General features: G+C 44.4%; 1 protein-coding gene and 1 long non-coding RNA gene across 8 annotated transcripts in view; one reads left to right on the plus strand and one right to left on the minus strand.

The window, feature by feature from the left end:
* ZNF827 (zinc finger protein 827) overlaps positions 1 to 10,331 on the plus strand; it is a 107,910-nt gene extending 97,579 nt beyond the window's left edge. The window contains exons 11-16 of one of the 7 annotated variants that reach the window (XR_012660233.1): positions 1 to 167; positions 2,910 to 3,101; positions 3,188 to 3,365; positions 4,348 to 4,835; positions 5,778 to 5,944; positions 6,224 to 6,312. Coding sequence is in view for 2 of the 7 variants with exons in the window: in XM_075090447.1 (XP_074946548.1) it covers positions 1 to 167; positions 2,910 to 3,101; positions 3,188 to 3,365; positions 6,224 to 7,031 (1,345 nt within the window). In the remaining 5 variants the exon portion in view is untranslated. The other 6 variants (XR_012660236.1, XR_012660232.1, XR_012660235.1 and 3 more) reach the window with 6 other exon arrangements.
* On the minus strand, positions 45 to 24,789 carry LOC142056143 (uncharacterized). The gene is made up of 7 exons (XR_012660237.1): positions 24,394 to 24,789; positions 17,283 to 17,450; positions 14,024 to 14,100; positions 12,797 to 13,010; positions 11,269 to 11,429; positions 10,610 to 10,802; positions 45 to 119 (listed from the first exon to the last, which is right to left on the minus strand). It is a non-coding gene; the product is annotated as an uncharacterized LOC142056143 (long non-coding RNA).
* Between the last annotated feature and the right edge of the window lie 350 nt (positions 24,790 to 25,139).

Consider the following 25,139-nt stretch of genomic DNA (forward strand, 5'->3'; position numbering starts at 1 on the left):
CTGTCACGTGTGTGGGTTTGAGACGGAGATGAATGTCCAGTTTGTCAGTCATATGTCCCTCCATGTGGATAAAGAGCAGTGGATGTTCTCCATTTGCTGCACAGCATGCGATTTTGTCACTATGGAAGAGGCAGATATGAAGGCTCATGTCAACAGCAAGCACACAGGTGATGATCCCTCTCTCCCAGCTGTAGTGATCTCTCTCTTCCTTGCTTTTTAGGTGCAACCCTCACACTTCCCATTAGCGCGCTACTTTCACTGAAAGGCTTGCTAATTAAGGCCTGATCTCTCAAAGTTGAAGTGAATTGGACTCCAGCTGGGCAAATAATCTGCTAGCGCAGATCAATTTTCAAGCTTAAGGAAATAAATGAAGGACTACTTAGCCCTCCTTCTTCCTATTCCCTTTATGCCCCCCAAATCCCCACCCCCCACCCACCCCACCCCCCCCCCGTTGAAGTCAGCATACTTGGTTTGTTTTCCTGACTGGTTTAGTATTTCATCAAAATCCTGCTTGACTTCAGTGAGGAGAAGGTGACTTTGAGGGCTAATTGTGCATACCTGGCTGTAAGTTTGAAATACACAACGTGTTGCGCTTTGCTCTTCAGCGTGTTTGCCTCCACAGTCTATCAGTTTGGAATTTCACACTGATGTGTAGCTGACACTGTGACTCAGCTATACCGTAAATGTAACTTTATATTAAATAACAGAAGGAGTCATGTGTTCTCTCCCTGGTCCTGTTCACTTAATAGCCAAAAATAAGAGCAATAACAGTTTTCAAACAAGCTCCATATGCTTAGTCCAACTAATGAAGTCTAGCATAATTTAAGGAGAAGGAAATTAGAATCCTTTTAATTAATTTCTCTTATAACACCAGGCAGAAGCATTTTGCCGCCACAAACTACTAACAATTGTGTTGACGATACCGAGCCTGAATTGCATCCAGCACAATTTTTCCATTGCTAAATTGCTTTTCCTGTCCTAGGAATAAAATTGGGAAAACAGGGAGAGGTTGGGAAGGAGAAGGGAGAGAGGAATGCAGTTTGTGCTCACAGGTACGCAAGTTAAGCATAATTACAGAAATATAAACTACTGGAAAGGGATTTTATGCCAGCGTAGCTCCCGGCACCACTCCCTGCTACCTGAGATGTTTGCATGTAAGTCCGCTTCATGCATAGGAAGTCAAGGCAGATGAGAAATGCCACCCATAGCCACATTAAAAGCTTGCATCGGAGCTCAAAGCTGAGCTGTACTCTACTGTATCTTCCTATTGTGGCTAAAAGATTGGAGCTGCTGCTCGTCTTTTAAAGAAAGACAAAACCCTCCTTGTTCTTCCTTCACCCCATCAAACGGAGCCATTCAGCTGGCGATTCAGCCCAGTGCTTACACATACGGCAAACAGAGAGAGTGAAAAAATAGAATGGATTTTCTAGGTCACTTGACTCCGGTCCCTTATCCTGTGATGTTACCAAGTCCTAAAAGGCCTGTTTGTAAGGACGTTGGCATATGTCTTCAAACCAGTATAAATATTTTAAACCAACTACTTCCACAGACAGGCAGCTGCAGATTTTCCTGCGTTAAAGATTAGGGACTTTTTAAAAATTTCCAGCGTGTGTCTTACTGACAATCAGGATACACATACGTTGTTCTTGTGCCAACACTGTCCTTTATCTGAAACAGCAGTCCACCTCTTGCTCCTTCCGCTTTTCTTCCCTCCTTCCACAGAATTTATTCCCTTAGTATATTTATGGAGAACAACCCTCTCCCCAAGTTTTACTTGGCTGTTTCCAACTGAAGCACTCCTCATTTGTAGGAAAAATTCTTGTTACTGGCCCTTCAGGTCATAACCTTGTACTCTGTACTATTAAATTTCATCCCACTTCTATTACTCTAGTCCCCAAGGTCAGTGAATCTTTCTATATGATATCCCAGTCATCCTCCCTATTGACAGCTTGGGTCATCAGATTCCATTAGTACATTCCTACATTTTTGTCTTAAGACTTCAAGGTGCCACTCATCAGTTTAAAGCTGGGCACATAGGTACCGGTGTTTGCAGAGGCCTTGATCAGGGGACATTATCACACGGAGAAGATGAAGTTTTAGTAAAGTCTCTTCTTAATACAGCTTTGATTAAACCAAGACATAGGCGGGAGGTAATAATTTGCCCGTCCTTGCCTCGTTGGCTCACAGCAGTTCTCATATGAGAACTCTCGCTCTTGTTCATTTCTAGTGTGTGATAGGGTTTGGGATTTGAACTTCATACATTTATTGCACACATAAGGAAACTCTGATGGGCTTCAACTTTAGATCCAGTTAAATAACATTTTTTTTAATTAATTATCTTCAATAAGAGATCCTAATAAAAACAGATAAATCTTGAGACCACAATGTTCTCTCTTGCAATCATTACTGAGGATGCTCCTCAGTACTATGAGTGAGATTATTCTCCTTCGCCCTTCCTCCTAAATTTACCCACTGGGCCCACAAAAATGGAAAGGTGGAGGGAGTTTAGTTTGGACCAGTAGGAACTTTTGGTTTCTGCACCCCAAAACTGACAGAAGCTCTTTCCTCCATAAGTGACAAGTCCTTCATTGTTGTTGAACTCAGAGCTAATCAAAGTGTCTTCTTGGGATTTTTTCAGCCTGGCAATGAGGTAGAGTTGCACGCTTCCTTCCTCCTCCTATTACAGATAGACTCAGTTCTGGGACAAACTGAGAGATGTACTGTTGTAAACACTAATCAAAAGGAAGGAGGTAAAACTATGATTTCTTAACAAATCAATTAATTTCAGACTTGTCTAATAAGCACGTCTGGATTAACTTTAAATGTGTTTCCTGAAATTTAAACCAGGATCACTGAGAGTCCATCTAATCTGCTGTACTAGTTATTGCTCGTCATTCCTGTTTTTTCAGCTGAAGAGAGGAAGACACCCAGCGAATCTAACAGTCCATCTTCATCTTCGCTGTCAGCACTGAGCGACTCTGCCAACAGCAAAGAAGATGCAGATATAACCCCAAAAAACAAGGGTTCAAACAACCTGCTAGTCATTTCTGTAGTGCCTGGTAGTCAGACCTCAGTGAACACTGAAGAGAAGTCAGAGAAAGGTAAATAAACAAATACAAACTGTCACCTTCTATGCGGTCGATCTGGCCACAATGTAAGGAACACATTTTGCTGGTTTATTTTTCAGGCTTTGAATGTGTTTTCTGTAACTTTGTCTGCAAAACAAAAAATATGTTTGAGCGCCACCTGCAAATCCACCTGATCACACGGATGTTCGAGTGTGATGTGTGCCACAAGTTCATGAAGACACCTGAACAATTACTGGAGCACAAGAAATGCCACACTGTCCCCACCGGTGGGCTCAAGTAAGGAAAGCAAGTACACAAACTTTTACTGTGTTAAGCACCTCTAATACTGGTGGGGATAGGGCAAAAGGAAGCCAATTAGAAAGGGTTAGTTAAATGATGTCTAGTAATCCAGATCTGGGGCTTCCTTTTATTTAGATGACCCAAGCCCAGTCCTTTAGCGTAGCATCGTCGCAGCAGGTCGGTAACCCAGCAGCAGATGTAGAGTCCGCTGCTCTTAGAGCCGTAACAAACTATGGTCCTTTCCAAGTCCAATAGGAGACAGTATGTGCTGGGTCCTACAGAGGGTGAGGCAGCACTACTCAGAGGCGTTGGCAAACTAAGAGGGTTTTTTTTTTCAAGGCATCAGAGCAAAGGAGAGCACATAGCACAGGCACCTCAGAGAAACTAAGCCCTGTACAGTCTCTGCAACTGGGTATGAAGTTATAACCTTAAAGGCTATAGCCTTTGTAGACCAACGCAAAGTCTGTCCTCTCCAAGAAGTAATAACTTTGATGCTTTCTGCTTTGGTTTGCGTGCCCCAGAACGACTGCTATTGTACAAATTAACATGTAACGAGTAATACACTCTTTTAAGGAAAAAACCCTTTGGTTTCGGCTACGGTGATGTCCTTTAAGGTCTGTTGGTGCAGAGCAGTGTTTCTAGAGAAGGAACATGCCCTTATGTCAAAGTTGGACCCCTGAGGGAAGGAGTGACTGCTGGGGCCATATGCTTGCTCTCTGTGGGCGGGCAATGTGACGTTATGCAAGATGCACGTCCCTGGTCTCTGTTTGTTCCAGCTGCTGCAGGAAAAGAGGCTGGACCTGCTTCAAGCCCAGCTAGGGTTCAGCACAGGACTCCCTGCTTCTGTTGCTCTTGCTAAGCAAACCGATGTTTTCAGTGCACTGTAACTGTCACGTGACGAGCACACCACGTTTAGTGTTACCACGAGTAGCTCTATCAGTTTGCACTGCAATTTTTGAAAACTGGTTCTGTTTGCCAGGCAGCGTCTGGTCTCCAGCTCAGTAGTTCCATGAACTGAGATCTGTGGTCACTTGAGAAGTGATGACTGAATCTGGGAAGAAGACCAGACTGAGAAACAAGTAGTGTGCCAGAACGACGGGATGTCTGTCTTGGATGTACAGACCAGTTGTCTAATGCACTTTGGGTTTAAGCTGCACAGAATCTGTTCTATTTACCAAGAAAAAAACCCATGACCTATGACTCAGGCCTTCCTGACAGAATGGGCTTCGCAGTCTACATAAGTTAATCCTTCCCAGCTCGAGTAATAATTAGGTACCGTCAAAGCTGCACCTAAGAAAAAGCTCTGCTTTATTTTTTTTTAAGGCATCCAGAAGAGCCTGAAGAGATCTAAGTAAATTGTATTTTTCTGTCTCCTGTTTGCTGTGGGGGAAGAGAAAAAAACATGATTCCTCCAGCTCCAGGTCAAAATCTGAGATTCTGATCCAGAGAGCACCCAGCCCAGGAGAGGTATGTGTGCATAGACAGCTGAATCCTCTGTTGCAGTAGAGCTAATCACGTTAGCAGCCTCAATGCCAGGCTCCCTCTCTGGATCAGAGTACTTGATGTGCATCAGGAAAAGCGTCCGGATGTTTTAGTTAACCGTTTGTCCTCCTGTATTGCTCACTGTGCTCAAAAGTCTCTCGATTAGCAGGTAGGGGAATATTAAACCTGTATATGCAACCAGTTGTAGCAAGGGAAAACCCACGTGGGGAGAGAGGATCTCTGCCTAGAAATGCTCTGAAATGCTAGAACAGAAGTGGCAGACCTGCTGAACAGTGAACGCGGATCATTGGCAGGTGGAGCTGTCTGTAAGACAGTAGCCAGGTGCCTTAGCTATATCTCTTTATCTAGACCTGCTCTTTTAGCTCACCAGTTAGAGCTGGAAGGGACCATGCTTTGTTTAATACAGCAGGGATCCCTGGCAGGTAGCTGTCCTCACCAACTTCCTCTCAGCTACGTAAAGCAAAAGCGGGTGTGTTTTGGGGTTTGTTGGTGTCGAGGCTTGTTCAGCCCAGGCTTCCTCCCAAGCTTTCAAGATTCCCTCCTCCAGCCTCCTCGGCCCTTCCTGGTTCAGGAACCAGGGGTGAGGCCCTTTGCCACGTCCAGCCCGGCCCGGACGCTTGCCGCAGTGAGTAAGCGGAGCCCGCATCCTGTTCCCACACAGGAACAATTCCTGCCGTGGCAGAGGCGGCTGTAGGCAACCACTGCCAAACACACGCCCCCCTTTGAGCATGGCTAGCTCATCTCCCAGAAACGGGAATCCCTACAAATCACCCCAGCGGACTGGCATTCAGCTGCTCCTTACAGGATACCCAGCAAGCTTATTGTTCAAGGTCACATAAAAGGAAATTTCCTAAGCTTTTGCTGTACATGTGGTATTACAAGTTTATTCCATCTTTACTTAAACAGCTCCTTTCATACTCATCTGTAAACACTCACTTTAAACCACTTCTTAATGGAAAAAATGGCCAAAGCGACTTCGTGCAAACACTAGGAATGTCGTTATACAAAGTACCTGTGAATCAGTCACCCACCCTGCACTTCCCGGCCTGCTTTGCAGAATCTTCCCCTTCAAGGTAAGCCAGATTAAAGGGATGCTCCTTCAGAGTGACTCAGTGGTTTCCTAGGAATGCGTGAGCTCCACTGCCACTAAATGGGCAAACCTCCTCTAAGTAGAGGCCTGTCGAGGTGAACCAAGTAGTTGAAAGAGGCTTTACAGGGAGAACTAAGTGCCTTTTTCTCCTCCGTAGTAGGTCAGAGAGGGGTTGAGTGGCAGGGTTAAACCAGGAATGCAGGTTTTCAAGCTGAGTGACTTCTTTTTCCTCTGTCCCTGCCTGTCGTTGCTGTGTTGCCAGGTGCCCGTTCTGCATCTACTCCACTAACCGCCCCGCAGCGATGGAGTGCCACCTGAAGACTCACTACAAGATGGAGTACAAGTGTCGGATCTGCCAGACAGTGAAAGCAAATCAGCTGGAGCTGGAGATGCACATCCGAGAACACCGCCTTGGCAACCATTACAAGTGTGACCAGTGTGGCTACCTGTCCAAGACCGCCAACAAGCTGATTGAACACGTGCGTGTCCACACCGGTGAGCGCCCTTTTCACTGTGACCAGTGCAGCTACAGCTGCAAACGCAAAGACAATCTCAACTTGCACAAGAAACTGAAGCATGCTCCACGCCAGACTTTCAGCTGCGACGAGTGCCTGTTCAAGACTACCCACCCTTTTGTCTTCAGCCGCCACGTGAAGAAGCACCAGAACGGGGACTGCTCCGAAGAGGAGAAGAAGGGCCAGTATTCAACCTCCAAGGAAGCCAGTCCACTCGTACCAGTGAACAGCTCCAGGAACCTCCTGTCGCCCCTCTCAGTTATGTCTGCCTCCCAGGCTCTGCAAACAGTGGCTATGTCAGCTGCACATGGCAGCAGGGCAGAGCCAAACTTGGCAGTGAAAGCCCTGGCCCTCAACGGCACTTCCCTGTGCTTTGATAAATACTGGAACTCAGAGTTTGCCCACCTTATTCCTTTAACAATGTTTTTCCCCAAAAACCACTACGATCTCACATTCCATCCACCCAGACCTCAGACTGCACCAGGAGGTGCCTCTTCACCTAAACACTCCTTCCTTGCCTACCTTGGACTAACGGAAAGGGCAGAAACTGTCTGAGGGCAGTTACATTCTGTACCAAAAATACCCCAACAAACCCAGCAGGTATACATTGCTGCAAAACGTAGACCGAAGAGGTAACGAACCCTTGTACTATATCATTAGTAAGGTTTAGAAACCAGCTCTGTGTGTATACTTATTGCATCGACATGAAAGCTGCTTTATTAAATCTTCAAGAGGTGACCTACTGCATACTTCTACCTTCAGAGGCATGTTCCCAGTACTCTTATCTAAGAAACTATTTTGTCTTGTTCAGCTGAAAAGGAGTGTCCTTAATGGCAATCAGCACTTGTAAGGTTACATATTGATGCATTTTATTTTTGGGCTTTGGGTGCGTGAAAGAGAGGCTGCCTGTAGCGTGCCATAACGTTGCTTTTGCACATCCCTTGTATTGGCTTATTTAATTATTATTCTTTTCCCCTTTTTTGCCGACCTGCTCCCTCCCTTCCCTCCGTCTCCCCTGAACTGCAGAGGTGTCGAAGGCAAAACGCTCGGTTCGGGGTGGGGAATTGGCGTATTATTTCAGTGCTGTTTGCGGCTCCCTTTAGTTGTTTGATGCCTTGTACTCAGTTGTCAAGGTTTGAGGATTCGGGGTAGACCGGATGAGGAAAAAGTTGCTTTCAGCACTGCAGGATGAGAGTACGACAACAAAAAGCGTGTGTATGAACTCACACACGCATCTGCGGTGCGTGCAGTCCACACACCCACGCAGCAGGCCCACTTCTTAACTGTCACACAGGTGTAAGTGTCACCTGTGTCTGGGCCATAGCATACATCTTTTGTTTTAAAAGGGCATATAAATATTATATATATACTGTATTATGCAGTGGTTACCTTTTAGTTTGCAGGAACAACTTGTATAACTAGAATTCTATGGTGGAAAAAAAAAAAATCCAACAAGGGGATTTAAAAAAGGGTATGGATAAATTCTGGGTATAAATACTCAGACTAAAAAAAAGGCAGTTTTGCACAGTGCTTTAGTCTTGCACTAGTTTGTTTCTCACTTGCAAAAAAAAATAAAAAGATATCTGCGGGCTGAAGGTAAGAAGACTGTTTATTTGAAAAGGTACCAGTAACTTCTTTGAAATATAAAGCTATAAAAAGATGCTGTTTGAACCATACAGTTCTCTTTCATACCCTCAGTATTTCAACTGTACTGCAAATTCTAGGGTCCTATCGATACCCTCCATGTTATTAGTAATACTTTATTCCTTTCTGTTAATGGCGGATAGTGTACACCGCTAGGAAGCTAACTCTATACTTATTTAACGCTCCTACTTGTGGTCATTAAAATGACATGTTCTATGTAGCACTTTATTGCAGGAAGAAGCAAATGCGGATTGGTTGTACAACCTTCGTTAATCTCAAAATGCCAAGAGTGATCTTAATTTAAGAGAAGCTAACTGACTGTTAATTGCTTTGTGTTTCTTAGAGAACTTAATATCCAGGAAGAAAGATCAGGACTAAAAATACTCTGCATTAAAATTGGAAGCGTAAAACATGAAACACTGCAAAATTATCATGTGACTCACTGGAATGCTTCCTTACGGGATTATTGTTTTCCACGGTGTCTCTTGGATTCGGATCTCGATGTCTTTCACCAGGTATTAGCCAGGTCTGACCTAGCTTTTGTCAGAGACCCTCTCTGTCCCTTGGCCAAGCCGCCGTAGGAGGTGCCCTGAGTCCCACCTGCCGTGCTACCCACCCACGTCCCATGCTGGCCTGAAGGAAATTTTTCTGCAGGTTGTTGTGGGATGGGGGGATCCGACAGGCCAGTTGGAGCAACCCCTTGTTCATGACAGCACTAAAGCAACACCCAGTGCAGGAGCTTTTCTGGTCCACAAGGGCTCTTAGCCATATGCACAACTAGAAGCAGAACTCAATCTTCATTAGTTCTTAAATGAAGCTTGTGCAGAAACACTTTTTTGACACAAAGCTTGCCTCATTTAACCTATTTGCAAGATTCCTACATTTGTTTTGCACTGAGATGGCCAAACATTCTCCACTGTCATGACCAAACTCTTCCTGTTCGGGGAGGACATCCTGACCTGTGCGCTCCTGTTAACATACTGGAAGCTATGTACAAGGGGGAAATATCCAAAATAGTAGCAGGTTTTCATTTGGAATTATTAATTAAAGGCCAGAGAAATCCCGCCATTTTGTTTACATTCCAGCAGACAGTTTTGGTTCTAACGAGCACGTGGCAGTTCTGTCTCTCCTCACAATAAAGCAAAGCCATCTGTTCCGAAGCACGTATAAACCCTTGTAAACAACCCCCGTAACTCAGGGCCCTGTTTGCCATGCTTTGCTCCACCAGAAGTCCTGGTAGCCTCCCCCCGCCCCGGAGTACAGACAGAATGGAAAATGCTGGTTTAGTAAATGCTCAAAGCATAAAAAATTTAGTATCTCGACAGCATGAAATATAAAATTTGCATCCAGAAACTACACCGGTTCTTTAAAATAGACTCGATGTGTATATCTCTGACCCCACCACAGCAGAGCAAACACTTCCACATCAACAAGCTTATTTTTCAGACCGCCAGGTAAAGTCCAGCTGTCTGGGAGGACGAAGTAGGAGTATTAGTAGGGCGCTTTATGTAACCCAAACGGCAGTTTAAACAGGGCTGGAACTTCCACGAATGAGCTGTCAGCGTGCGGACGCCACGCCATCGACAACGTTCCACTGTACCAGTATCTGACATCATAATGTTTAATGTACCTGGGAGATTTGTTTAGCACTTTGGAAAGGATAAATTAATTCTTTCTGGCAAGTTACAGGAGTTTTCTCTGTAAGGAAAAGTGTGTTAGGAGGTTTTTATTTTTTTAAGGAAAAAAAAAAACAGTATTTATCAGAGCTCATGCTTATGAAGATAATTGGTTTGCTGTTCAAGGCTAAAGAAAGGAATGTTCTCCAGAGGCCCCCCCACCGACTAATGACCAACAGTTCTGATAAATTCCCCCCCACCATAAAGGTAATTTCATACTGGTTTTCACTATGCATTCTTTAAAGAAAGCTAGCGTGTTTTTCCATTGGGTAATTCAGTTAAAGTTCTCAGCACTTTTTTCTTTCTTCTGTCCTTTTTTTTTTAAAACTTGTTTTATTATGTTCAAATATCATTCTGTCAAGGTTTGTGTACATTAATAAAAATTTGTATTGTATAAAGCTTTTTGCATTATAAGGCTGTACAGGGTCATTTTGACAGTAACTGGTATATTCCTTTGCATCTTATGTTGCATTGCCAATTTCTAGTGTATCCAGTTTGGAAGTACAATATACTCTAATTAAAAAGGTTGGCTATATTCTTGTTTCTTTCTGGTTTTCCTTCCTCTCTTTTTTTCACTGTAAATAGATTTAGGCTTGACTTGGAGGGAGGGGGAAAGGATTCTTCTACAAGGCAAGAAGATACCAAGAAAAAAGGTAAGATGTTATCAATTGAAAGTGATTGAAATTAAAATTGATTGAATTGGTTGGAATTGAGAGGGAAAGCTCTGGTTATTAGTACTGATGGAAGAAACACAGCAAATGCTCCCAGGCCGGCTAGCGGAGTTCTCTCTGTGGGCTCTGTACTGGTACCAACCTGCCAGGTCAGTGCTGGGAGGGGGGTGACACCTCTTGTGAGGAGCCCGCGCAGTCACGTGGATGACGGAGCTCCGGCCCTGCCCTCCTCAGCCCCGCTGGTCAAAAGTCAGATCCTTAAGCAGTAGCTTGGTGAACCTGGTCTCGCGTGGCAGCCGCTCCAATGAAGCCAGAACTCGTTCCTTAAAGAGGAGCTATGCAGTGAATAAAGGAACATTGTGTATTAAAAGTTTGTAGTGGAAATCTATTTTTTTTATTGTAAAAATATAATGGACGCAGTTTGTCAGCATTTTAGAAAAAGCTTGCTTTTTTTTCCACCAAAGATTAATGAAATAATTAAAATGCATAGAGGAGGCCAAAGAAGGAAACCCTAGGAGCAGCCAATTTCCAAGAAGCAAAGATATTATTGGCTCCACTGAACATGAAATGATACTAAACATCCTAATAGGAAGTTAAGAGCATTTAAACACTAACCAAGGCGGGGAAAAAAATCTGGGTATTCATTAGACAAAAGTTATCCTTGGATAAAGTAATGTTAACATTACATACATGTGGGCTGCCCTTTGCCCTCAGGGCACTGTTAAGGTCTAATCAACTGAAAATTCTTACAGTTATTTCTACTGGGGTGTGGACACTAATTTTGAGGGCCTCTATCAGTACCTTGCTAGAGGACGTGGTGCTGTGGGCAGCCTGTGTATTGGGTCCACCGCCCCTCCTTTGCTAGTGCCTAGTCAGGTGAAGGGAGGGCATCTCCAGCTTTGACAGAAGGTTGGTAAGTTGTGTTTGGGAAGAGGTGGTCTTCCTCTCCACTTGCGCTGTTTCTGTAGCAGAAAATACATAGTGATAGTCTATGTGGGGTTTTTTTGCACTAGGCATAAATAATTACCCTAGCAATTAAAAGACGATCATGCAAATTCTCTAATTTTGAAAAGTATTTCAGCGATCGAGCTACCAGGGCCTGATTATACTGCGGTGGTTTTAAAACAGACCTCTGCTAGTGTAAACTGCTACAGTGCTGTTGTGAATTATTATAACCGTCCATTTAACTGAGACAATGGTTTAAGATATAGGTTCAAATGTTCAGTTAAAACAAGCAGAGGAGGCGTGGGGAGTGGGTCAAAGAGCACCTTGACTGCAGAGGAGAGGGGACACGGCTGTCCCTGGAAGCAGTGTACCCTATACTGTTTGGCGGTGTCTTGATGTCTCTAGGAGGGGGCTGAGCGAGGTCTGGCTTACCCTGCCCGCATTGTAGTCAGCTGGCGGCTACGCGCAAGTCTTGTAGTAGCTCCAGCCCTTCAGTCTTACTGTGAGCTTTTCTTTAAAAGCTCAGGCCCAACCTCAACCAACCCATCAACTGCCCTCTTGCAGTCAGCCTCTCCAGCTTCACCAAAACCCATGCAGCTGACAGAAGCTCCCTCTGGGCACCCAAACAGGGCGTTAGTGTCACATGCTGATACGTGAGGCAGAGCTGCTGTCCTTTGCAGCAGGTGGCTGTGACGTCCTTGTAGACCTGCACACTTTTAATCAATTAGCTCAACTTTCCCTAACCTGTCTTTTCTGATACATCCACCAATAGACACGTGAGGTGCTAAACTGCGATGGTTTCTGGGTACTGACCCTCTCAGGACAGCAAGAACTGCCCTGTTGGCATTCTGCATCTACATATATTTTTAATATATCATATATGTTAATTAAAAAAATCATTATTAACTTAAAAGTGGGCATTTTTTTAAGCAGCATTAATTTTTATAATCCTACACCTACCATAGTCATCATGAGCCCAGCAGAACAAGGGTTGGCAAAATCTTTGGAGAATAAAACCAAAAACAAACAAGCAAAACAAAGAAAAAAACAAACCAACCTAAAATTTTCTCTAACGCTTGAGTGTAGAGAAGGATTTTTTTGCAGAGGATGCTCTTATTTATGCAGAGCCATGTTTTAAAATACATGTTGTGTTAAAAATATATCCGTTAAGCTCCTAACAAACAGACATCCACCATCACATCTGCCGCTAATTGGCCTCCTTGTTGACAAGGCTCAGCAGCGAGGTTAAGTACTGGCTGTAAAGGCGATCTAGCCTCTTGCCCGAGGGGTCAGCGCTCAGGCAGACCGTGCAGGAGCCTGCACAGCCTCTTCCCTGCTATATATTTTCTTAGAGCTAATAAAACACCAGCTTAATCTCTCCTACCTGGAGGTCTACCAACTGCTACCGTGTCTGCCGAGCTGCAGTAAGCGGTATGTCATCTTCCCACCGCAGAGGCACTCAAGTAGTCTGCGAGGGACGAGGCATCGTCTTTTGCATCAAAGTTTTAGAAACTGCCAGTGACGCGTCTAAAACTTCCAGAGGTGACAGCTGACAGTGAGCGTGGGGCAGCCGAGGCCTGAGTGCCCGGCGGGAGCCCCTGGAAAAAAGGGAAGGGAGGGGCAGGGTTTAGTGCCCTGCGTTCAAGGCCCCCCGAAAGGTGAGCGTCTTCAAGACGACTCATCTTGACCAAAAAAAATCCACCAGCTGCTTTTAAAAATCTTGGCCTAAAAACCCAGCTGGGAGGGCGCAGGGAGGAGCCTGCTGCCCGTTCCCCCAGGAGCACGCACCGGCTGCAGCACAGCACCGCTGGCATCGAGCCAGCCAGGGCGGCTCAGACGTCACGCGTGTCTTGGCAAACCTCGGCCGAGTTAACAGGTTACATCTGAACCAAAGGCCAGGATTTTGCTTGGCTTGTGGGCTTGTTGCGTAGCTCTCGGGACCGTAACGCTCTGTGTGCTAGGAAGCCATCCAGCTGCCAGATACCAGGCGATACGTCAGAAAGGCAGCTGCTGCGCTTCCACATGTGCGGAACAGCTGCCTCTGACCAACCCGGCAGTGGCTATATTTACCTGTAGGGCTCTCTTAAGTACCCACCATTTTAAAAGGAAAAAAAAAAAGAAAAAAAGGGTAATTTAGAGCTGGAGCTGAGCAGTAGTGGGGTTGGGAGGACACACCAGCTGGAAATGTTCCATTAAGTTGACAAAAAAAAAACCACCACAACAAACCCAAACATAAACCAAAAAACCCACCCCAACAACTGTACAGCAGAAGAGCACAAAGTGATCCTCTGGCGCTGCTTTGCAGCCTTGTGACACCTCTGCAGCCTATTGCCCTGCTTTAAGCTGGGGGAGGGCGTTCCATGCTAGGAGGTGGTTTTGCTTTGTTTTGGACATTTTTATTTAATTGTTCTCTTTCCCTCCCCCTCAACTGTGATTACAATGCAACATATGGCACAACTGAGTTGGGGGGGGGGGGGGAGCAAACCCAACAGTTTTTCCAATTTAGGCTCCAGTTAATGAAAAGAGGCTTGGAGTTCCTCTAGTATCCTCCGCTGTTTGCACGTAGCTCTGCCCTACTTTACTTTTCAAACCTCTACTTTCTATCACATACCCTTTTTTTCCAGCACTTCCCAGACAGCTTTTCACTGGAACCGCAAACCATGGATTGTTACTCTTCTGGGAAGGTGCCTGTTTAAATAAAGAACAGAAAAACACTCTCTATCGCTGAGCCCCTAGACCTTCATGCCAACGTTCGCAGCACAGCGTAATGTGACCAAAACCAAAAATAGGCCTCACTTTCTCGCTGGTCAAATACTTTCTTGATTCTTTCCTTGTTATTTAAGACCGGAATGTTCATTCACACACGAGCCTGAAGAATTTGCTTTTTAACAGATTTAACAGGAAGCCAGTTGGGAGGGCCAAAGCTGTAACTAATGTGCTCACACGTAGCTGAGCAGGACTGTAGAACCCATTTACTCCTAACTGCGTGAGCGAATGAATATCAGCACGTTTTCCCCAGCTCGCCCTCGCTGCCTCCTGAAGCATTTTGCCACAAACAACCACCTGAGCCTGGTCTAGCCCCGACTCAGAAAAGGCTCGCTGCTCCTCTCTGCCTGAGCACCTGCAGCAGCACCACCAGCGCCGTGGCCAGCGCTGACGCTTGTGCCAAAAGCCAGCTCAAAGGGCTGGAGCAGAGCACGGCCCTGCCGGCAGCGCCGGGCCAGGCTTGGGCTCCTCCACGCCGTCGCACCTCTCATGCTGCGCTGCTCGAGGAGAAAGCAAAGAGTCATTCGGCCTCCTCGTAGGACTAACTTCTCCAAAACTGTGTTAATGAAAAATTTCTTGCGAGAACCAGCAAAATAAATTATAAGGAAGTATACATGTCTCCTATTTCTTGTATTGCAGGGATTAACGCTTTCCAGACACCTAGACTTCCCAGCACACAGCACACATGTGCACTCCACTACAGTTAGGAGCAGTAACTGTTTTAGCAATAAAATCACAGTGTCTTTTTTACCCTCCAGTTGAGGGAAAAAAAAAATGTAAATGGCATATAAATGGCATAAATAAGTAAAGATAAATAGTTGCAGGAGTGTTCCCTCCATCAATGTGATTCTGAAGTAATAAGCATACATTGGTGGCTGTCAGTCACGCTGGTGTCATTTTTAAAACATACCGGAATAGCTCTATTTGCGGGTGTTATCAGAGCAATGCCGTTTGCACTCTGAATATTTAGTAAGCACGCATTAAGACTTCGTGGTTTTATACCTAGCTACCTATCTTTAATGGGACTGCATACCTAGAACTTAATGAAAAGATCTAAATATAACGTTAATGTGATTTTAAAATATGCACTGCATCTTTTAAGTTGACATTTCAATTAAAAATAAATAAGATCCAGTTATATGGTGATACTGTGATAAGATTGCATTTTTACCAGTCGGGTTTCATTCTTATTCAAAGTGACAGATTTCTCTAAGAGGAGGACTCCTCCAGCCACTCAAACCAGGAAAATATACTTAAGGGTGCGCTTAATCACTTCCCAAAATTGGGATCTCACATTCCATGAATAAATGCATTTTGCGATACACACATTGTTACTTCCCTGTGGTTAGTCTATTAAAGCAAATAAATGCATAATAAAACTTAATTGACATCCAATTTTAACAGGAAAACAATGCCATGGACACTGTAAAAGGTTATTAGGCACTTCTACACGCACGCACCTACCGTCTGAAGCCCTCACGTACCTTCTTCAGCTGGGTTGCAGCAGCTCTGCATTACGACAGCGAGCCCATCGGCACACACGGGTTTGGCAGGACTCGGCTACGTGCCCTCCACGACATTCCCAGTACCCTGGGCCAGCTCAACTCGTGTAACAAGGAATTTAACAGGAAAAAAAGAATCCACTCGTGTTTTCTTCTAAGCTCTATTTAATTAACTACAGCCCCTTCGGCGCAGCCATAGTAAATCACATCTGAGGCCTTCCTAACGTGGCTGCACGAGACGTAAGTACTTACGATAGGGAGGCAGGATCGACCTGTTGTCACTGAACCTGGTCTTTTCTTTAAACCTATTAGTATCTCCAGGAACGTGGTTTTCCACAAGTTACGTGTAAACCCACTATGTAAAAAAATACTTTGTTCGCTGCACTGATGCACTGAATTGGCCCCTCACTACCTGTGCTGCAAAAATGGTTCCTGACGAGCCTTCCCCAGGTTATTTTATGGCTGCCTGCTGCAGGCCCTTGAGCAGGACAGTCCCACTCTTGTTTGCTCTCGCCACAATCAGAGGCTACTTCGACCATCGCTGTTATCCCCCTCTGGCCCCCTCCTCTTACATGAAAAGCCCATTCTGCTCACAGTTCACTTCCATCTGTGGTAAAAGCGTTGGCCCTGCTGGATTGTCCCAGTCATTTCTCAATTCCACCAGTGTCCTGCTCTCAGGGTAAACACTTCAGAAAGAAGAATTTAAAAAAAAAAAAAAAACCCACAAAAAAACCCGAAAAAACCCAGAGATGAGGGCCGCTCAGAGGTTTCTTCCAGTGGAATGTTTTGCTGCCAGGCAAGTTTTAAAAGACACAGGAATTTCCTGTGGAGCAGAATTTGTGGTTCCTGCCGATGAGCGCTACTGACCATGTTCTGACCGACTGGCTTTGGATCTGGTTCCCAAAATCCTTTACACAGAGAGGTTTTCCTGAGCATTCTTTGGAAACTGTACACTTTCCGTCAGGAGTTTTGATTCCGTCGCCGTAATAGCCACCTCCTCAACATTTATATTTGCCATTGGCAGCAGAAGTCACACGAGCTCTGTCGTTAGTTTCTTCTCACCTACTCCATAGCTTGTCAAGATCCAGGCTCTTATTTGGCCATAGAGACTTCAAGAATCCTCCATGTTTAGGAGCCAAAACAAAATGGGTGGGGTGGGTTTTTGTATGGTTCAGAAAATTTGTTTCCCATGGGACTTTTTTAGCTTCATGGGCTAGACTAACTCAGACACCTAACTTTTAATGACCAAATAAAAATAAAGTAGATCACCAAAAACTGTCACTGGCGGCCAAAGAGAGGCCAGGACTCTGAAGTCTCCTGTGTCAATGTTCCCCAGCTGCCAAAAGCTTGCACGGCTCAAAGCTCGCTCTTGGCACTGCCAAACGACCAGGGACTACCTCCTCCCAGGTCATCTGCCAATTCATGACAGGCCAAAAACTCAAAGGAATCCCTTAGCTCTGCAGCTTTTTCTAGAAACCTCAAAAAGAAAGGCTATTTACCTCTAACTCCCCTGAGATCTGCTGTCTGTACGCATGTTGACATTGAATTTACTGTGCAAACACTGAAAGCCAGAGAACTTCCACCCCAACAGTAGTCACATACCTTGTCTCCTCTTGCTCTGTTCTTGCAGAGGGTCCCCACTTGTAACAAGGTGCAGCGTCGTAACGAACTCAAATCAATCATCCGCCTTCTACAGTAAGACTGCTAAGTGCCTCAAATCCTCTCATCACAGGCCCAGTAATGCGCGGGGACTTTCTGAAGACTTCTTTCCTGTTAACATAAAAGGAAAAAGCACTTGCAGCACCCAATCAGGCAATTAATATTGTCAGTCAAGTGCAATCTGAAATCCTACACCATCCCAAGGAAGCATTCAACATGGATTCTGATGGTAGCCTTGTTTCCCCTTTCCTTCCTGGCAATAAATAGGACAGTCAACGAAGAAAGCTAGGTTCAGGGTAAAGTCCCACCCCAACCTGTTCAAAGGTCTTTGGAAGATCTCCCGGGAAGGTGGGAGAACACAGAGAAACCTCCCACCCACGGCCACAGGCCAGAGACAGCTGCGAAGTGCTCTGAAACTGTAGGGAAGAAAGTCTCACCCTTTTCAATTCCAGCAGGCAACCTGGACCCTGGGCAGAGACAGCCCATGAGAGGACAGCAGCCTGTCCGCATACCATCCGTTCGCCCATACTGATACATCTCGTGGTGTGTTTGATAATAAGCACAGTTTCTCTTGCTAATGGACAATCGAGCATGTGCCAGACCACGTGCAGTCTTCAGGTCATTAAAGGGAGGACCTGAGACTCGGGTGGCAACACCTGAGATTGGCAATAAAACTCCAGGAATGGAGAGGCAAGAGTTTGAGGCTCTAATCAAAGAGCTGCTGGAGGACCCAGAACCAACACTTTCTCCCCAGCAAGCTCTGGCTGTGCCCTGACAGAGCCTGCAGGTTCTTTTGGACTTGAGAGGTGTCAGAAAATAGATTAATGCAGCCTAACTAGGAAACGGGGAATGCATCCACCATGATTCGCAGGCTGGCCCTGAAGCAAAACAACTGGGTTTTCTTAATTTATAAGGCACGGAAGTTAACCTCGAGGTACTTCCAGATCAAAATATCGTTCTTTTTTTCCTGGTTATGATCAAACAGTACAGTGTAATTCAAACGCACCTCCTGGAAAGGTGAACAGCAGACAGCCATACCAGCTGCTCAGGGCACCTTCCCTGCACAAATAAAGTTGGAAGATGAACAACTTATTTAAGTAATTATCTGTCCTCATCCCCTGACTGCACATCTTATTTTGTCTGTGCTGCCGCTATATCATATGTCCCCTCAACTATACAGGACTTCCTTTACTAAAAATATGAAATGATGAAAACACACTAAATACCACAGTGCAGTGACTTTTTTTTTCCTTTTAAACACTAACAGCAGTGTTTTCTTCTTTTTTTTCAGGAAGAAATGGCAGACAACCCATGTCAGCAGCCAAATTAAAACAAACAAGTGTTTCTGAACGAAAGGTGCTCTTACTAGAGACTCAGACTCACTCTTTAATGCCACAGTTAATGGACTGTAGATTCTTCAGCTTTTTGGAAATACAATTTGTAGAGGACAATTGATTTTTGTTTATATACAACCATAAATAAAGATTTCATACTGTGACACCAGCCACTCAGATGCACAATAAAAGTTCAGCATCTTTTGAAGAGAAGCGGTCAGGATTTTGGGCGAGGGACTAGTACAGATCCTTTTCTGACTCCAACTGAAAAATGCATTTCCCCTTATCACTTACCACATCTAACTCTGGTGAAGAGGGCGCGTCTGTCAGGTGCCTCTTACTGCCAGGATTGCAACCTGCCCTCTCAGGCTGAGAGAGGTCTGTCAGCCTTTGCCAAATGAGTCAGAAGACAGTGATGCAAAGGCACCACATGGAAGGAAATAAGAGAGAGAAGCTTTGCTAAAGTGGTATTTTGCTCTTAGTAATTAAAAGTAGCATGACTTTCACACTGGCTTTAGCAGCTTTCCATCTACTGACAGAAGTAAGGAAAATGGGAACAACACACAGTGCCATTCGCTGCCAGAAAGACTGCAGAAATACACCTTCATGAGAACCTTAAAATATGAGCAGAAGGAAAAAACTATCTTCCCTCAAGTGAGCAAGGCCACAACACGTAAACAAAAGATAACAAGGAAGAATAAAGTGCGGTGGGGATCCAAATGGATCGGAATCTCTTGGGGCTACAGAACCCAGGTTTCCTGACTAATAGCAATGCCTTGAACTACTTTAGCAGAAACAGGCCTCTCAAAAAAAGTTATGCCCTTAAAGTTATTTACACAACAGATGCCAGCCCTGCACCTTCTCTCCTCCAGCTGCAAAACCTTTTCTAACCTCAGTAGCTCTTGCCCATCACAAAGCAGTGAAAAAATCCTGGTCAAAAACAAGCCAGAAACAGAACCCAGAAGAAAATGATACCCGAGGTAATTGATTTAGGACTCTGCTTGCTGTTTTCTTTAGCACATTTTCCCTGGTTCCGAGTAGTCCAAATCACTTCTGAAGGAACAGAGAGCGGTTTGATATATTGAGGAGGGGGAAAAAAAAAAAAAGATGGTAGCAAGTGGTTGTTCCTTTTACCTTGGCTGTAAATCTGAGTACACCACACAGTGCACTGCATCAATTCCACACAAGTGCAGGCAGATATACAGCATGTTGCTTTCCCTGACCAAGCCATAGAGCAGCAGAGAAAAAATAAGGCTCTCTAGCAAGACATAAAAATACTCAAATCTGTTGTAAATAGGAGCCCAGTTTCAAGGAGGTCTAAACTCTCCTAATTCCAGAAAAACATCACTACTGCCTAGACAGAGTAAGCCTACGCACAGATCCCAAACAGCCCTATAGCAGATGCAGATTTCAGCTGGTAATGTGAGCATTTTTAAGCAGCAGTGTGGTGCAAGAAGGCTATTCACCAGGATTTAATGAAAAATAAAAACATTCAAATCAGTTCAAACTGAATCTTTGATAGGGGCAACACGGTAGCTATAACTTGGTGGTTTCTTAGGGAGATATAAAGACGTTCTGAGGAAGTATAGCTATCCCCATCTGAACCATCCAGGAACCTTACAGGAGGTGATCTAACCACCAGTGCCATGACTGCTTTGCTGTAAGTCCAGCAGATCTGGTGATGGATCACAAAATCTATGGGTTGTTTCATGTCATGCTTGGTGTTAAAATACTATGTGTTCTGACAGGCTTGTAGGATGAAAGTTGAGGACTGACAGCAACTCCCCTAGCCTTTGGAAAGGATTCATATCTAGAGGAACCACTAAGCCAGAAAACACAACCCACATGGACCTTGAAAACTCCCTTTCTGCCACAAGGATTCAAGCTTCGCACTGCCCAAATGGCGAGACCAGAAGCATGAACTGAGAGACTCTAAAGAGATCATTTGTCTCTTCTGAGACAACCTCGCTCCTTACAATTACCTGAAAGGAGGTGGCAGTGAGGTGGGTCTTGGTCTCTCCTCCCAAGTCACTAGTGATAGGATGAGAGGAAATGGCCTCAAGCTGCGCCAGGGGAGGCTTAGGTTGAATATTAGGAAAAATTTCTTCACTGAAGGAGTGGTCAGGCACTGGAACAGGCTGCCCAGAGAGGTGGTGGAGTCACCATCCCTGGAGGTGTTCAAAAAACGTGTAGATGTGGCACTTCAGGACATGGTTTAGGAGGCCTGGGGGTGTTGGGTTGGTGGTTGGACTTGATGATCCTAGAGGTCTTTTCCAACCTTAATGATTCTGTGATTCTATGTCTTTTTTGCAGGATGTTCTACTCAGGTCTCTCTGGAGTTCCCTGGTAGGGAAGGCAGATGCACTCAATGCTGAAATTATGTAGCCATCAGCATTTACCACGAATCATTTGGCATCAATGACAAGAGATTATTGGTTTTTTCCTCTCTCACTGGAAGTACACTGTTTTTCCTATGTGGGACTGTTTGACTATGTCTGTCTGACTTGATCACCAGAAGAATGAAAGCAGGATGCCTGATCAAGTACCAAAACATCACTCAAAAAACACTAACATTTACAGTCTCTGATCAGTTATTTAAACAACTTCAGTCGTGAAAACTCTTCTGCGGTTTAAAAAAAAAAAAACACAAACCACTCAAAAAATCTGAATCCACTTAAAGACATGAATTAGTTAAAAAAAAAAACCCCACCACAAAAACCAAACCACCAAAAAACCACACCACAATTCAGTACAAACAACAAACTAGATAGAGGCAGGGAACATCTACATTGTTTTTTCAAAGCAATAACTATTTATGACTGGTACATCTGAGAATTAAACTGAGCAAGCTCTCCTGTGTTTTGACCTCCAGAAGGTCATGTTCACAAGTCAGTGACCGTAAGAGCCAAGCTGGCATTCCCAATGCCCACAACAATAGATCCAGTTACTTCAACCAACAAGCATTAAAAATCAAATGCAGCACATAAAGCTCCTATTGCTTTGTTAATTCAAATACATATATATCTGCAGATACAAAGATGAGAGAACAGCACCCTTGCCATTTCTGTATGCTATACATGCTCTGGTTTCGTAACTCCCCTTACACATTTTCTTTTCCACCTTTTTTTTTTTCCCCTGGTGTTTGCCAGTTTGGAAACACTTCACCTAAAGTCAAAGCAAAACAGGGCTGAGTACATTGATTCAATAACTGTTTGTTTTGTGAATGTTGTTCTTCCCACCATAATTCACCACAATTTTTCAGACTTGGCTAAGAGAAAATATCATTTTGTTCTTCTTTCAACTGCAGATGCATAGGTCTAGGTGCTCAGTGGAAAAATAGACTCAAGCTTCATACTTACTACTCAGTGACTATTTTGAATTTGCTAAGTAACCTAGCAGTTCAAATAATCCATTTAGAGGAAACACAAGAAACAGAAAGCTTCAGTAAATACACTGCCGAAGCCGATAAGTTCAAAGGGGATCAAGAGCATTTTATAAAAGGCAGATTAAAAAAAAAATAATAATCTATAAGATCCAGCAATACCTACTGGATACCCAGCCCTGGGGACATCTGAGGAATGGCTGGGACCAAATCTCAATGAAAAGCCCTTCACAAGAATTCAGCATTCTCTCCCCTGTTCTGCTAGGTAGGGATGGGGTCTGCCTTCCTCCCTGGAAGGCCTGAAGACCATCACCAAATCTGGCATCTCTGTGGACTCCCACGCTTGCACAGCAGCTCCTGCGCTGCCCAAGTAATGCTAGTGTTGTCTCCATCTCGCACAACACAGTGAAAAGGTTGCCACCAAAATCCTCTACCACCTCTATATTCTCCCGACAGGCAGACAGAGCTCTGCCTAACGGCTTCAAAGTGGCAGAGGAAAGTGCCCCGGCTGCTGCCCGCTGGCCCACAAACACGTACTGATCGCAGTAGAGGAGCTGCACTGCTCTGATAGGCGAGCTGAATATGCTGTTTAATGTGACTGTTAACAGGGAGGTTATTTATGTCTACTTTGTGAGCATCCCTGTTTACTTCATTTAAAGCTGTGTTAGAAGAGCTAAAACAAAAATACTTATCAAGAGTATAGCAGACAAAACTGTGGAAGTGAAATGCAATGTAGTCAATTTTGCAAGGTTGCTAACTATGCATTATTAAGGACATTATGCAGAGACCTATTAATACCTCTAGAGCCCTTTGTTGACCTATTATCAATAACAAACGGGAACCTTCTGCACTATTTTGAGAAATGACCTTTCTCCACAGCATTGTAGTGTTGCATGAGCCAGGAACCTCCCGAGCTGTAACTCCAGCTCCACCATTGACTTGCTGTGTGATGAGGGAAAGCTTTAACCTCTCAGGGGCTGCTTCTTTTTCTGTAAAGTTGTAGTGACACTCACCTACCTCTCAGCTCGGTGGAGTGCTTTACTCCGTTCAGATATTTAAGCAAAGCTTTGAGGATGCAAAATGCCAGATCAGCGTGACACATTGCTGTAGCTGCTGAAGGATTTTAACACTGCAGAAATTCAGCTGCAGCTGGAAGAACACATTGAACAGAGATACGAGATTCCCTTTCCACAGGTGAGAACTTATAGCCGTGAGCTTTAGGCTACAAGTCCCCACCTAGTAACGTTTCACTTGCCAGTGATTTCAGCTACAGAGTTTCTCAACACAGAGGAAAGAAAAGCTCAGTACTCGTTCCCACCTACCCACCAGCAGAATTCGGGGTAATGTTAACGACTTGCATAATGGCAAAGTATACACCTAAAATAACAGCATGCAGAGACCATAGGATGAAAATTACTGGGACAGTGGATACTCAGCTTATGCAGTCTGGTACATTTCAAAGGTCAAAAAAAATAATTGGGTTATAGGAAGTTACAGAGATTGAAAAAATAGAGCTGAGACTATAACAACACCAGCTCTTTCTCTCTCACTCTCTCTAAATAAATAGAAGCCATGACTAAATGAAGTAATTCTGAAAACATGAAATATTTAATTTGTTTTGGCGGAATATTCCCAGGCCTAACCCCCTCAAATTGTGATATAAAGTGGGAAACAATCTGATCCATTTACAAACTACAGGAACGTGCATAAGCACACAGTAAAACTATAGGAAGGCTATGCTCCCAGCTCAGAAAAAAACCCAATCACTTAATTCTCTTCCAACGAGCAGAGATAAATTTATTTTCAACATCTCACTTCTCTCCTGACTCACTACAAAAGAAAATGCTAGATTCCAATACAGTATTTGAGAGTCATCTAATAACTCCCTTTCATGATTTCACGAACAGCTTCCAAATAAAACTTACTTCATGGCTTGAGACCCATCCCGCCGGAGGAAATTCCATTTCAATTCCTTTGTAATTGACAGCACAACTCAAATTCCTAAATCTGCATCCCCAATTCTTCAGAAATGAAGCAAGTTTCAGAGCGTGGAAGATTTAACCTGAAAGCTACAACACCGCACCCATATTTATGTGAGGAAGTTCCCAGGGTGAACACAATTCTTCCATCACGCTGATCCTCAAATGCCCTCAAAAACTATTTAGCTATTATTTAAAAGCACTTTGTTTTATAGACAGATAGACAGCAACATATTTGACACAGATGTTTAAGCATTGCATGATTCAAGTTTCATAAGAATTAAATTATAGCAGTTATTGATATCCAAGTTCGAATTTAATATTTCATACGTCTCTGCTGACAGGCTGCATTTACTGACCTTAATTAACAGTGCCCAGAGACAGCTTGTCCATGTTCTCCGGACTGTCGTACGGCAAAATTTTAGACCTGGACTATGGATCCACGGATAGACAGAAAACAAAGGACAGGGATACGCGTTACTTAGCAAGTGGCTGGCTGTAACACTTAGGAAACAAAGGGGAGCGTTTCCTCTCCTTGGCAGAAAGCTTTGACTTGTGTGGAACACCCTGATGGGAACACACAGGAACTTCTGCTTCTACAGCTTGTTCATGCAACATTTTGGAATTAATTTTCTTCGACCCAACAACTTCACGAAAGAAGTTTAAACTTCATCAGTGGGCCAAACAGTTAGGCAGTTGCTAAGGAAGCCTTTTACCAGTTTGTTGAAGCACACGCTCAGCCGGGGCAGACGCATCCCTGGCGCAGCCGGACCCCGAGCGCCACCGGGGACGCTGAGGAGGGTGGGAAGGGGCCGAGCGCTACTACCCAGCACCATCTACGGGCCCTCTGTGAGCACTGCAACCGAGACGGAAGGACTGCGGCTGCCCCCAGCCAGCCTCCAGGGGCACGTTCACTGCCCTTCCAGCAGCGTTGGCCTAAGAAAACTTTCTAAGCAGTTGTTTTCTCTGTGAATCACTGTCACCGTTTCATCAAAAATCATCCAGGAAATGAAGTTACTGGGAAGCTGGCTGAGGAATAATTTTCAGAACAGAAAGATTTACCTTTGTCGTTTGTAGCAATTCGCTTCTCTCCATTGGAATTTCT

Source organism: Phalacrocorax aristotelis, chromosome 4, assembly GCF_949628215.1.
Source record: "Phalacrocorax aristotelis chromosome 4, bGulAri2.1, whole genome shotgun sequence".
Taxonomy (NCBI): Eukaryota; Metazoa; Chordata; class Aves; order Suliformes; family Phalacrocoracidae; genus Phalacrocorax; species Phalacrocorax aristotelis.